Here is a 14,751-nt window from a genome sequence, read left to right as displayed (position 1 = left end):
CCACTAACAAATCATACATTTTATTTACGATACTAAGATAATCATTGGGCAAGATTTCTAAAGAACAATCTCAAGTCCGTACTGTTCTTTTATTCAGATATTTATATCTCCAAAAAGTTTATGTTTCATGATTTTGCAAGCTAATATGGACAAAAATTAGCCTTAAATATGCCATTTTTCACATCTAATCACAAGTTTAGTTTATACACATTTTGACCATCAGAACATTTCTTTTATAAAAATTTCTCAACACTCTAAAAAGAACTCAATCATTCGAACAAACCCTAAAAAAAACCAATCATTTCCCCCAAACAATTAACGAAATGGACCAAAAATAATAGGTATACACCAACATACAAAAAGTTGCTAAATCAACTCCAGATCTGGCGATTTGAACCATACACAAACCCCAACACCACAGACATGTTAATTGACGAATAGATTAGAAATATACCTGTGCAATCGACGAAGTTTCTTACGAATTGAGATAGCAAAGACAAACGAACTATAGGAGGAGATAGAGTCTGGATATAGCTTAGTTTTCCGAGCAGGGAATGACTTCGCCGGTTGTTTTTTCGAGTAGGGAACCACCAGTGAGAGGCGAGGAAGTTAAATAGACTCTTGCTGGAGTACCACCGGCGACGGGCGACACCCAGCGGCGACGACCACTGGTGAGAACCACCGGCGAGAAGCAGGGTAAGCCGAGAGAAGAAGAAGGGAGTACTGAGAGTACGTGGGATATTCGCTGCTATGAGATTTGAGATAGAAATGTTTGGTCTGAGTTAAAGTTGCAGCGAAAAAAATTTACAAATATGTTATTGCAGGGGGCTTTTACCATGTACGCTGCAAAATAAAAGGCCTATTGCAGGGGGCTTTTATTATGTACGCTGCAAAAATCTCTTTTGCAGGGGGCAATTAATTTGTACGCTGCAACAACCCTTTAAAGGGTTTGACCCGCGTTGACCGACTGGTTGTTGAAGCGTATTAATACTTGTACGCTGCAACAAGGGGGTTGCAACAAGGGTTTTTTCTACTAGTGATACCTGAATTTCTGTTACAACACAGAAAGACTCACATTCAAAGAAAACAAAAACACTGTTTGTTTGTTTGTTTGGTTGAATAAAAATCGTCATTTCGGGTTGAGTCATGTATGCTTGATTAAAACAAACAACTCTTTAACAATGAAAACTTTACTAAGTTCAAATCAATATCTTGATTTAAGTTCCACTAATCTTTGGCATTGTTACTTAGACCATGTCAACAAGTTAACGTTCTAAAGCTATATTTTGATGGACTTTTGAAAGTTGATTGGTTTCTAGATCATTCAAGACAAGCTAGTCTTACTTGTTGAAAGTAACAAAAGAAATGAACTATTGTTAGAATCCCTAGAAAATAGAGTTCAAAGCTAAAGAAAGATTTTATAACTTTATTATTTCACCTGAATTTGAGTGAGTATAGGTTTATTTACTCAATGTGATATAAATTTGAATCTATTTGGCTAGTTCAAAGATTCAGAAGTATAAAATCCACTTGGCAGGAAATCATAAAGATCTAGGTTAGACGATCATGTTGATGATTACTTGGACCAAGAATGATCATCAATGATTGTATCTAAATTGGAATGAGATATAAATTGGAATGATCACCCAGAATGACCAAGAATGATCATCAATGATTGTATCTAAATTTCACGATCAAGGTACATAAGATATGGTATATCTAAATTGGAATGATTGAAGTCAATTGGTACTTGATTCGATCAATGATGAATCATAAAGATTTTTCCTATAATTTCTAAAAACAAAATGCAAACTACCACCAAATTAAACCAAATTTGTTAAAGCTGTTGAAAAGTAATTTCAGAATACTTTTTCAATAATATATATCTAAAGGGTTCCTAAACTCAGTGGGAGCTTAATTTTGTTATTTGACAAATTAGGGCCCAAATATTGATATATGTTTCATTGTGATTTATTCAAATGAGACACAAGGGTATTGTTTCTAGGACGAATTTTTGAGAACATAATGTTTGTTTGCTCGAAATAGTGTCCTTTTGGAGATTCGTTTCCAAAATGACAAGTGGGAGAAAATAGACCTCGAAAGTCTTCGAGGCGAAAAACAAACATAAACGGACGTTCCGGAGGCTTTTAGAAGCTATTCAGAACATTCGAATGCTCATTCTTAAAGGAATTTAGAAGTGGCTTTAAAGAATAGACATCTCTTAGAAGAGTTTACAAGTGCTTCAAGGAGAACATAAATATTCAATGGACTTTCAAAACTGGCTATTGATATTCTATTGTTTGATTTCCTATACCCATGTAGGCATAGAGTTCAGGCCACTAAGACTATGAGATTCTTCTATTAGATAGTGAAGAAACCTACAACTTGCAGTCAAACTATTATTAAGAATGGTAATGAGTTTGTGACTTGTGAGAAAGCTATGACGAAACCCAGATTCCCTAAAATGGTTAGAGGCCATATATAGACTTAATGTTTTAGATAGTTAAAGGCCATAAAACAGACTCAGTGTTTTGATGAAAAAATTAAAATTTTGTTGATTTGCAAGAATAGTTTAACACCTATTGGTTGCAAATTGGTTTTAAGGATGAAAACTATCAAACATGAAATTGTATCTTCACACAAAGCTAGATTAGTTGTTAAAGGTTACAAACAAATTCACGGCATGGATTATGTTGAAACCTCATGCATAATCATAATGCTCAAGTCTATAAATCAAGCAATGATTGCATATTGGTACATATGACAATTGGATGAAAAAACATATTCCGCAATCAAATGTTGGAAGAAACTATGTACATGACATGTCATAGAATTTGTGGATCCAAACAATGCTTGAAAAGGAAAGCTAGCTTACAAAATCTAAGTACAGATTTAAGAGAGCAATTGGAAATTGGAACTGTATTTTAGTGAACCTAATAAGTATTTTAGTTTCATAAATTATACATGAATCTTATAGATGTATAAGAAGCTTAGTTGGAGTAAAAATCGATTGGTCCTATGTGTATCACACACATATCACTCTATTGTGAAATAACATTCTAATGCTAATGGCTTAGATTTGAAATTATTCATCCATGATGGACCAAGGCGAAACTTAGTACATACTGGGTATTAAGATCTATTTACAAAGATCTTATAATATTGTTTTGGATTAAGTAATGGCATTTACTAAATCAAACACGAAAGACTCCATAGGAGATATTCGACCTATGTGAATAAATCTAAGTAATGAAGGTTTGAACTATGTATAAGCATTTACTAGGTTAAACATCATAGAATCTAATGAGATTCTTCACCTATATTATATGTCAAAGAATTTAGCTGGATTCAGTATCTACTGAAACTGGATGAGCTAAAGTCACATGAATATAATTCAATTGGGAATTATTATGCAAAAGAATTTATCATGTGTGATAAATATGAGGATCGCCAAAAATGAATCGTATGGCTTTAGCCATAACGAACATATACCAATCTCTATTGATCTAAGTAAAGATCAACTAGATTGAGATCAAGAAAAACTTATGGTACTTGAAAAAGGTACATAGGAATAGTTCTTGACTCAAGGAAATAAAGATATTCTAAATATCGATGCTACACGCATAAACACTGGCAAAGGATCAAGCAAGATCCCTTTGGAGTTAACCATTGGCAAGGACGAGCTATAGAGCATCGTGTTTTGAAATGGCAATATGGATTGAAGACCATGAGTTGTTGCGTGGGAAATTAAACATTAATTTCTATGTTCTGAGATAAAGATGGAAAGTCTTCCACATATCTATGAACTGCATGGATAAGTAAATCCAGACGAAACATCACTAGCAACCTATATAGTTGAAGTAAAAGTAATTATTGCCTAAGAAGCAATGAAACAGGGTTGTTTACGTTAAAAGTTATTCAATGAACTTGGGTAGATCACATTTCTGCTGACTTGATGGTTCTCCATTGCAAAATGCGTAGAACCACTATTGAAGTAAGAAAGACTAGATCACAAAATAAACATACTAAAAAGATCTTATCATCCTATCTCGAAAGACATTCGATGAAAAAGGATATTAAGATTGGCAAAGCGTGATAACTAAACCTATGCAACAAGTGAGATACAACACTCATATTGTGGCACTGGACATCAATCATAGCTTTGAATTCCATTAATTGTTTTAAAGATGGGTTAAAGACCCGTGGTTGTAAAACATTGGGGTTGAACATTTTTTGTTTTTTTGGCAAATAATAATATATTATTACCAAGAGAGCTAGAGAACTAGCTAAGGAATACAAGGCCTAGCAGCCACAACACCACAAACACCACTAAACAGCAACTAAACTACACAAGCTAACAGCCAAAGAAAAACACAAAAAGAATCACTAATCAAGCAGCAACTGCTGCTGGCTATCACTAGCCCTACAAGCTACTCTAAACTTGATATCCTTCAACATTTCATGAGGGCTTCTGCAAGAACCAGTGAACACCTTAGCATTCCTTTGCAGCCATATACCATAGATACATTTAATAAAATAGGTGATCAACAGTTTAAACCTATCTCATGTTCTCTTTGCAGCTTTCATCATCCAAGTCATTTCATAATCAAACTTCCCCACTGCTCTGGTAAACTGCAAGCTTCTTAAAACATAAGACCAAATGGCTGCAGAATAACCACACTAAAAAAATAGATGCTGAATAGATTCTGGTTGGTTGCTACACAAAGGGAAAATGTTGCTGTCCACCACTTTCCACCTTATCAGCCTATCAAGAGTAGGAAGTCTACCCCAAATAGCCACCCAAGCAATGAATAAGCTTTTTGGAGAAGCCTTGTTCTGCCAGATAAGCCTTCTCCATCTGACTTTCTCATATGGCCCCAATAGCCTCTGATACATAGCTTTGATAGAGTAGGAGCTAGTTTTGCACGCAACAGACCACCCCTCAGCATCATCAATCATCTTCTGAGATCCCAACACCTTCTTCAGTGACCAAGAAATAGACTTAGGCCACTGAACATTCCTAATATCTCTCCCCTTGATATAATAGGTATGCACCCATTTGCACCACGGCTTGTCTTTCTTATAAGTAATAGCCCAAAGAAGCTTAGCCACTGCTGCCTTATTCCAAATACACATGTCTTTGAGGTTCAGACCACCTGCACATTTAGGTAAGCACATGGTTTACCAAGCCACCAGAGCTTTCTTAGATGGATCAATATTGCCAGTCCACAGGAAGATCCTGCAGAAACTCTGAATTTCTTTAATCACCTTTTTGGTCAAAATGAATATCTGGCACCAAAATGATTGAAGACTCAACAGGATTGTTTGAACAAGCTGTAACCTGCCTGCATAGGACAGGTGCTTAACAGTCCAAGTTTTAGCTCTTGCAATCACTTTGTCAATCAAAGACCTACACTGGTTGTAAACCAGCTTCTTGGTTGTGAGGGGGACACCAAGATATCTAAAGGGGAAAGAGCCTGCAGGAATGCTGAAAGAATCAAGAATAGCAGCTTTGTCATCACCATACACCCCCCCAATATAGATATTGCTTTTATCCATATTAGCTTCTAGCCCTCAGGCAAGAGAAAACTTGTTAAAAGCATCTAGTAGATAGGCAATAGACATAGAGTCAGCTCTGCAGAACATGAGCAAATCATCTGCAAACAACATATGAGTCAAAGACAACTTCTCACACTTTGGATGGAAGTTAAAATCAGGCTGATGTTTCAGTTGCTGCAAGTGCCTGAACAAGTACTCCATGCCAATAGCAAACAGGAAAGGAGACATAGGGTCACCTTGCCTTAATCACTTATTTTCTCTAAAAGGGACACTTGGCTTTCCATTGATCAAAATGCTGTAAGAAATAGTTGATATACAGGTGAACACCCAATCAGCAAAGGTTTTAGGAAAACCCAACTCAATCATGACACTGTATAGGAAACTGCATTCAATGGAGTCATAAGCTTTATTTAAATCTATTTTAAGCATGCATCTAGGAGACAGATGTGCTCTGGTATAGCCTTTGATGAGCTCAGTAGCAAGTAAGATGTTGTCAGAAATTAGCCTATCAGGGATGAACCCAGATTGACTGTCACTCACCACTTGACCAATAACACCTTGCATTCTGGAGGTCAAATCTTAGAAACAAGCTTATAAATCACATTACAGCATGCAATAGGTCTATATTCTTTCACTTTGGTGGGATTTGGAATCTTGGGAATAAGAGTAATAGAGGTGCAATTATACTAAGCAAGCATTTGGTTGGAGCTGAAAACTTCTCTCACTGCTTGATACACATCCTGTTTGGTAACAGGCCAAGCTTTCTTGAAGAACACTGCATTCAACCCATCAGGCCTAGGAGCTTTGTCATTGCCAATGCCTTTGATTGCAGAATCAATTTCATCATTTATTACTTCCCTGCAAAGCTCATTTCTTGCTGCATCAGATAGTATAGGCCCACTTCTAACTGTAGGAACATGAATGGAGGAAAGAGTTTGAGCAGAAGACCCCAACAGTTTCTTGTAAAATGACAAAATGTCATTCTGAATATGTTCTGGATCCACCAATCTAGTACCATTATCATCATAGAGGATAGAAATTCTATTCAGTCGATTTCTTTCTTTCATAGTGGAAAAGAAGAACTGATTGTTAGAGTCACCAAGATGCAACCATTGAATTCTGGATTTTTGTCTCAAAGCTATCTCATCCACTCTCAACCATTTCCTGAGATTCCCAACACAAATAGCTTCCTTTCTTAGCAGATCAGGAGTAGAGGAATGTTGCAAAGCAGACTGAACCTCATCAAGATCCTTTCTAGCTTGGGAAATTCTATCTGTAATACCAGCAAACTCTTCCTTGTGTAAATTCTTAAGGTGACACTTCACTTTTTTCAGCTTACACCACAATCTCTATTATATAAGCCAACAGCTGAGGGCGTTTTGGTAACTTAACTTTTCGTGTCCCCAAGCAAAATGACGAAAGTACCCTTCACACTTCAGCTGCAACACAAATCTCCGGCCTTCGCTCTCCCCTCCCGTTTTCTTCTCTCTCCTCCCTCCCTGCAACCCAAACCCTTTACCCTCCCTCCCGTTTTCTTCTCTCTCCTCCCTCCCGTTCATTTTCTTCTAGCTCTCTCCTCCATCAGATCCTCTCCTTCAATCTATTCATCTTCTGCAACATCAAAATGCTCGAAAAAAATCCATAAACAAAAACTCGAGATCTAATTGGTGAATGGGGAAGAAATCGAGTTCAGAATCACGCTACATCCGTCTCTATTAGGTAAATCATTCAATTTCTCTTATTTCTTAAATATTTCGATTTCAAATTTTTAAGTCTTTCGAAGAAATCGAGTTCAGATTTGAGGATGCATTCAAGCCAGATCCAAATGCTGCTGAGGTAGAAACAATATTTGATGCTCCCTTGGAAATGTTCATCAAGGTTTGCTCTTTGGTTTAAGATCTTCCTTCAAGATACATGTTTTTGCGTGCTTTCTTTCTTTTGACATATTCTGTTGGAATGTTATCTCAGGATGAAAATCACATAGCAGAGGAAAGAGAATGGATGTGATGCAAGTACTTGATTCATTAGTTTGATTATGAAACAGTTACAAAGAGTATGTGATATGGGGTCTAACTGCTGGGATCTTGATTCGGCATCAGTTCTTTATCAAAGACCACCACCATTTGTGGAGCAGAATCCCAAATTTAAGGTTCCTACAAACCGATGATTAGGTATTTATTACGCCATTAATTTTGATCTGGGTGTCGTTCTTTGAGTTTGGTGTTTTGCATCTGGAATTCTAAGTTAATCGAATTTAGGATAATTTTAATGCTTGATTTTGCCAATTTTGTTTTTTAAATTAGCAGCTTCCACCGTTTAATCGGATTTTATTTTCTATTGATTTTTGAAATTTGTGGTCTTTGGATGCTGGTGATTATATCTCAAATTTATGTACTGATATCATCAAACTTTGCCGAGTTTAACATTACTCATATTAAGGCAATGAAGCTCCTTGGGCTACAAATAAGCACTCAATTAATTAGTTGACACCCTTTTTCCCCTTTAATTCCAATTTTCACACATTTATTCTATTGTTCTTCAATTTAATTGAGTTTTGGTTATATGGCTATCAAATTCTTGCAAATTTAGAGTGACCCATTTTGATAAGAACGAGTTTTTTAGTGAAGAAATTAACATCATTCTCATGTCTGAACCATTCTAACAAAAGTACTCTCTCTCCTCTCTTCACATTTTTTGATTGTTGGGTATTTTGCAAATTGTTCAACAATCTATTACGTGTGTACTTGAATGAAATGCTGCTCTAATGTGTGTGTTTGACTGAAATGATGCTCTAATGTGTGTGTTTGACCGAAACAAATGAAAAAAAACCAATGATATTGCTGCAGGGGATTGGTTTTATTTTCACGCCTCTATTTTTTCATTAGTATGAAGTATTAGATATTGAGCAGTACCGTTACTCTGTTATTGTCTGTAAATTTGATTAAGTTTGAAATTCATCATTATTATGGTTGGATTTGTGATTTTCAATTGAAGCCCTAATCAATTAGAATTTAAATTTATTGGGGAAATTTTAAATTGGTCTATATTATTGTCTGTAAATTTGATTAAGTTTGACTAACCGCCTTTGATATTTTGTTCAATTGTTTATTTTCTTCAGCTCTAATGTCGAATTTTACATCTCTTACGAATTTGGGTCAAAATACAAATCCAACTAAGTCATATGATGTACTTTTCATTTTTTTGTCTTCATGATCTTAGATTGTTGAAATACTGAATTACAATAGTTTTTGGGTAAAAAAAATAATGTGAAAATTGTGGTTAAATTATGAACTCCAGGTGCCTCAACCACCAACTGATTATGTGTCAAGCCTTCATTTTAGTCCCAAGGCTAATCATCTTATTGCAACTTCATGGGATAATCAGGTTCGTCTTTTTTGCATTATAGTCGCATGGTTACATTATTTTACGTTTTTGCTACATAATTTGTTCAATAATTTTATGTTGTGACTTGGTGTTTCATTAAATTGTTGTTGCAAACTTTTCTTGGGTTGCTTTGTTTTTTGTAGCACTCGATTTATTAAACAAGGTTAATAGTGTACTGCCTTATGATTCGTAATGGATGAATTTTTGCAATAATTAGTGTGGTTTTGGTTTGAGTTTGGTGACGAGTACATTCCCGTTGTTGTAATTATTGTAAGTGTGTGTAGTCGAAAAGATTGGGTTATGACGGTAAGCTGATGTAGCCATGTAGTCTTGAAATGCTTTAGTCCCAATACTGACATTCTTCTGGGTTTGTGGTATGGAATTTAATTGAATTGGTTTGTGAACGAAATTTCTGGAAACAGATTGATTTGGGTTTCTCTTGAAATGGGATAAAATCTAAACCCCGAAATTCAGTACCAAACTAGAATAGTTGTAGATAATACTCTGTGTATCCTAAACTAATTTAAAATAGCTTGAGGGCACGGAGATTCTGGAAGCTTCCATTAAGCTAGCTTCTTTAATTCAATTTATTTTTGCTCAAATTGTGTTATTTCTCAAAAAGAAAAATTTGACTTAATCCAAAAAAAACTAAGGGTACACCTTGCACGTTTTTCATCATAGATTTCTAATTAAATAATGTACATGAGTGATTAGCATCAAACCTGGGATACGATTTTGTTAGAAGCCAATGAGACCTTGAAACGTGTTGAGAGTGAGAAAGCTGTTGTAGCAGAAAACCTTAGCACCTTGAGGCACAGTACAGTTCTGCAGCTGTGTTTGCTGCCTGCTGTTGCCGAATGTGTACCTGCTGTTAGTTCAGTTCTGATTAGTTCTGCAGCTGTGTTTGCCGCTGCTGTTGTTTGAATTTTAGTAGAAATCTTAGCACATTTCATTCTATTGATTTGATTTGACCCTAATTTCTGACGATTTAATTTGACCAGAATACCCTGTTCGACCTGATCTTGGCTGCTAATTACCTGGACATCAAGAGTCTGCTGGACTTAACCTGCCAAACCGTGGCCGATATGATCTAAAGAAAAACCCCGGAGGAGATCAGGAAGATCTTCCATATCAAGAACGATTTCACCGAGGAAGAAGAGGCGAAGATTAAGAAGAACCAGTGGGCCTTTGAATGATCCAACTTCATTGCAGCAACCATTCACTACTAAGGTGATATTAAGCCCATCCGACCTCCTTCCTCCACTTGAGCCCGCGGCATCATACACTGCGAAACCAATGACTTTGGTGACAAATGTATACCCAGGTAACTCATTGTACAAAACACCTGTTTTAAATTCGGGTATTGTTGAATGCAAACCTAGGGTCAAGCTATCTTGGTGATAATGTAATTGCAATTTTCGTTAATTTTTTGAATTTTTTCTGGATATGATTGGGTTTCTGGAGTTTTTGGTTTTCCTCCAATTGCAGGTTTGATGCCTGAATTAATCTTAGTGTATGATTCATTAAACCAAAATGAAATTTTCAATGTATAGGGAAAGTGCTCAGAAAAAGAGCACTCTGGTTGAGGCCTTGGCTTCAAAGTAAGATTTGATATGCTCTTTGTAGTGTTCTTGAACATCTGACAAAAATTCAGTTGCTAAATTCAGATCCATTAATTTATAAGACTTGGAGCGTGACTTGAACCTCTGTTGTATTCATCTCCCATCAGATTGGTTGAGTTTAACTTGCTGTTAATTTCTTTGACTATTATTTTGGAGCTTCAAGAAACCGAGACTTTTGGAACATTTTGTGTGTTATTACTTCATTTAAGTCAAGAATTGAGTTTTTTTTGGAAATTTAAGGGTTAGAAAAAACTGAATTCTGAAAATAAATTTGAAAAATTCAATTGGAATGTGCAGTTTGGAGGGTCTTTTGCAGACAAAATACTGTAAAATTCGTACACTTGATGGTTCTGATTTTTCTTCGCAGTCAATCTTCTTTAAGTGTTGAAATAAGTGATGTAGTTACCTTTACCTTATTAAGCTTTTGGGCCAGCAAGACATGAAGATGATCCAATTTTGAATTATGCTTTATATGTTTACACGAGTGAAGTTTGATTATGTTGTGCAATCTTGGAAGTTAAGTTAGGAAAGTTCTTGCCTATGACCTGATTGATTTCAAATTTCAATACAAGACATTAAGATGATGCTTGGATGAACCCACTTACTAGCGTTGAACAATTTTCATGAACCCGAAGTTTATAGCTTATTATTATTTTTATTTTTAATTTCATTACAACACACTCATGTGGTTTTTGATAGATTTTTCCTTTGCCTATCATCTTGCTTATTGTTTCCAGGATTTTGGAAAGTTGAATTGCTCATTCTTTAGCTCAATGAGAAAATGCAATATCACCTCCAGAACTCCTGTGTGTCGTCAGCATACACATGTATATGGTGAAGCTAATATGGCGATGTTCCAAACTTAAGTAGATTCTTTGAATATTGTTTTGGAGCTTCAAGAAACCGAGAAACAGAATTCTGGTGGTTCATTTAATGATGCGAGAGTTTCAGTAACAGTGATTACAATACGATGTAAGCAGAGTCATCGCAAGAGATAAAGACATGATTACTCTGTTCACTATTTTAACTTTTTTTAATATGAATTTTGTGAATATTTTTTTAAGCTAATATTTATATTTAGTGGTTGTAATCAATTTTAAGTTTTTATATAATCTCGCACGCATCGCGTGCATATAAGACTAGTCTAAACATAGCTAAACCAGTGATAGAGTTATCCTTCCAAACAGATTGAATGGTAGGCATGAACTTGCTATGATCAGCCAAGTAGTTAAGAAATCTAAAAGGCCTGCCACCACCAACTTTATCAGGTAAACAATTAATCACAATTGGAGAGTGATCAGAAATAGAGGGATTTAAGTATTCAGCATTTACATTACTATATTGGTGAACCCAGCTTGGATTCCCCAAGCTCCAATCAATTCTACTAGCTACTTTCCCCTCTCCCACACCCTTGTGCCAAGAAAAGTAATGACCAACACTTTTCAGAGGACACAAACCAGCTGATGTAACAAATTCATAAAAATCTCTTGTTTATGCATCTGTAACAGGTGCTCCATTGATTCTATCAGCTACAAAAAGAGGAGAGTTAAAATCCCTAGAGATGATCCAAGGGTAACTCCCAACACTACCAACAAGGGACAGAAGGGAACTCCACATAGGTTTCTTGGTATCAATGGTATGCAGACCATACACCATGGTAACAAACATAACCACTGTACCTGTTCTATCTTTTATTTCACAGTGAATAAACTTGTCATGCACAAGCAAAACCTGAACATCTAATTCAAGAAATTGCCAACCAAGCCATATTCTTCCTCTAGTATTCATAGCATAGTTATTCTCCCACTTCCAGTGTCTGCCAAATTTGTTAGTGACTTTATTGAAATTGTTACTTTTAACTCTGGTTTCTAATAAAGCAATAATCTGAATATTATGCAAATTGATCAAATTCTTTACCTCAGGAACCTTAATAGGATCATTAAGGCCCCTCACATTCCAGCTACACAGGTTAACCTTCTTCATTAACAGTTTCAACCTGATCACCCAATCCCTCATCTTCATTCTCCATGTTTCCATCAGAAATGTCCTTAAATCCCAACTCTCCAGATAGCACACTGAATGGATTGTTGGGAGTCAAAGATCTCATTCTAGAAAGTCCTTTAGTCTTTCTAGTAACAATCTTCCGGGGGTTTGGTTCAGTCACAACTGAGCTGTTCATTACAGGAGGAGTATGAACATTAGTGGTACCATTCTCTTTTTGTTGATTCACAACTGGCTGAACCTTCTGGACTGGCTTTGGAACCCACACTTTCTTAGGAGCTGGTTTTGGAGCTATTGGATTGACTTTCTTGTCACAATCATGCCCTGCAGTGCCACATTTCTTGCAATACACAGGTTTCCAATCATACACCACTGCTTGTTTAAAGACCCTGCCAGAGGCATCCTCAATCCATACATGATCAGGCAGAGGAATAGTGATGTCCATCTCAATCAGAACTCTAGCAAAGGAAATTCTATCCTGCCTGGTTGTACATTCATCTTCAAACAATGGTACACCCAGCAAACTACTAATTCTGCTCAAAGATTCAGTTCCCCAACAATTAAGAGGCAAGTTAGGGAACTTCACCCACAATGGAATCACCCTTAGAACTTCCTCATAGAAGTTAAAATCAGCTGTCCAGGGTTTAATAATTACAGGTTTTCCATAGAAAGAGTATGGCCCCCCTGCAATAATCTGGTTCCTATCTTTAGTATTAGCAAACTTGATGATGAAGTAACCCTCATCATGGTAGAAAACTTATGGGTGAGTTACAGTATTCCATACCCCCTCCATAAATCTCCTAACAGAAGATATAGTAGGTGATTCTCCTACTACATACATCACCATAGATGCTTGCCACTTCACAGTCAAATCCTTCAATTCACTCTTCTGCAACTGAGCCACCTTCTTCCCCTCCTGAACTACTGGAGTAACAAATGTCAATGAAGCCCCTTTTGCAGCCATTTTTAACCCATTAAACAAGTTCTTCCAAGGTTCAGTAGGAGCAACTACAGGCGTCACAACTTCAGACCCATCGGGTTTTCTAGCATTTCCCATACTGCCTTGATTTGGATTTGGAATTCCAATCACATGGTCATTTCCCACAAGTCCTAATTCACGATTCAATTGAATAATAGTATTGTGAAGTTTATGCGAAATCATACCAGCAGATGGATGTACTAGGGGCGAGTGCATCAGTTCTTCCCCATCTGAATCGAAAACCAGAGCATTATCATATGGGTATGATTTTTGGGTCTCTTCCTGGTCAGATTTAGCTTCATAAATACATGGAATCAATAGGGAATCCTTCGTAGAAACTTTCGCAGAACCTATGTTGAGCGCATGCTTCTTCTTCTTCGCCATCAATGGAGGGTGGTGAACGTTAGTGAAATGCCATTAACGTGCGCCCAAGCTCGAGAGAGAGAGAGAGAGAGAGAGAGAGAGAGAAGCCTTAACGGACTTTGGGGTTGAACATTTATCATATAGGAAATGTATTTTCATATTCCATTTAATCTTGGTTTAGTATTAAATGACGAGTCCTTTCAATTTGACAATATATTCAAGATATACTGTCATGACCAGTCCTGTGACTAAGAAATGTCTATCAAGTGAACTTGAATGTCAAAAGTTGAAAATGGTCCCTAGTCGGAAGTTTTCTATAAAGGTGGACGCATAGAAAACACTAGATGACTAGAATGCAAGATGACTAATAGTTCTGTTTCTTGAACTATGTGGACATGGCAATGTCGCAATCATTTTCATAGATACTTACTTGATAAGATTAGTATCGGGAAAACCTATATAACTTTACTATAAGAGATGAAAATCTGTCATAAGTAAATTTCATTACATTATTAGACACTAATCTTCAATACCTGAGTGATTTGAGATTACTTGTTTGATAACTGGTTACTTTGACGTTGTCAAGCGTCGTACCGTAAAAGGAGACTATAACGGCAACGCTCAGGTAATCACCTATCAAACGAAGTCTAACCTCAAGATCACAAGATTGTGATTGTCCTCCCATAAATCGGGATGACATGCCGAAAGTTGTACAAGGCCACTCGGAGACCTAGAAACTGAAAAATGCATGGTCGTGCTCAGATGAATCATATGCTATGATTATCTGTTTATTTGATCATTGAACTCTGAACCGAGAAATACCTCTGGACATAATAAGGATGA

At 36.4% G+C, this 14,751-nt stretch overlaps 2 protein-coding genes across 2 annotated transcripts; both read right to left on the bottom strand.

Moving 5' to 3' along the window:
- Positions 1 to 4,386: 4,386 nt before the first annotated feature.
- Positions 4,387 to 5,559, bottom strand: LOC130465421 (uncharacterized). Its single transcript, XM_056834169.1, has 5 exons — positions 5,428 to 5,559; positions 5,269 to 5,341; positions 4,722 to 5,156; positions 4,613 to 4,664; positions 4,387 to 4,501 (listed from the first exon to the last, which is right to left on the bottom strand). The coding sequence occupies exons 1-5, from the start codon at positions 5,557 to 5,559 to the stop codon at positions 4,387 to 4,389; spliced, it is 807 nt and encodes a 268-aa protein (XP_056690147.1).
- Positions 5,560 to 5,574: 15 nt separating this feature from the next.
- On the bottom strand, positions 5,575 to 6,123 carry LOC130465420 (uncharacterized). Its single transcript, XM_056834168.1, has 2 exons — positions 5,810 to 6,123; positions 5,575 to 5,743 (listed from the first exon to the last, which is right to left on the bottom strand). Exons 1-2 carry the CDS (start codon positions 6,121 to 6,123, stop codon positions 5,575 to 5,577), a joined length of 483 nt encoding a protein of 160 aa, XP_056690146.1.
- Positions 6,124 to 14,751: the final 8,628 nt, after the last annotated feature.

The sequence above is a fragment of the Spinacia oleracea genome, chromosome 1 (assembly GCF_020520425.1).
Source record: "Spinacia oleracea cultivar Varoflay chromosome 1, BTI_SOV_V1, whole genome shotgun sequence".
Lineage (NCBI taxonomy): Eukaryota > Viridiplantae > Streptophyta > Magnoliopsida > Caryophyllales > Amaranthaceae > Spinacia > Spinacia oleracea.
Note: the sequence above shows the minus strand (reverse complement) of the source record. Positions and strands in the feature narration are given on the sequence as shown.

Coding starts and splice junctions, on each gene's coding strand:
- LOC130465421 (XM_056834169.1), bottom strand. CDS start 5,559: ATGGATAAAAGCAATATCTATATTGGGGGGGTGTATGGTGATGACAAA. Junction 5,342..5,427: donor CCCTCACAACCAAGAAGCTG/GTTTACAACCAG, acceptor CTATGCAGGCAG/GTTACAGCTTGTTCAAACAA. Junction 4,502..4,612: donor TTTACCAGAGCAGTGGGGAA/GTTTGATTATGA, acceptor ATGGCTGCAAAG/GAATGCTAAGGTGTTCACTG.
- LOC130465420 (XM_056834168.1), bottom strand. CDS start 6,123: ATGCAAGGTGTTATTGGTCAAGTGGTGAGTGACAGTCAATCTGGGTTC. Junction 5,744..5,809: donor GTCCCTTTTAGAGAAAATAA/GTGATTAAGGCA, acceptor GTACTTGTTCAG/GCACTTGCAGCAACTGAAAC.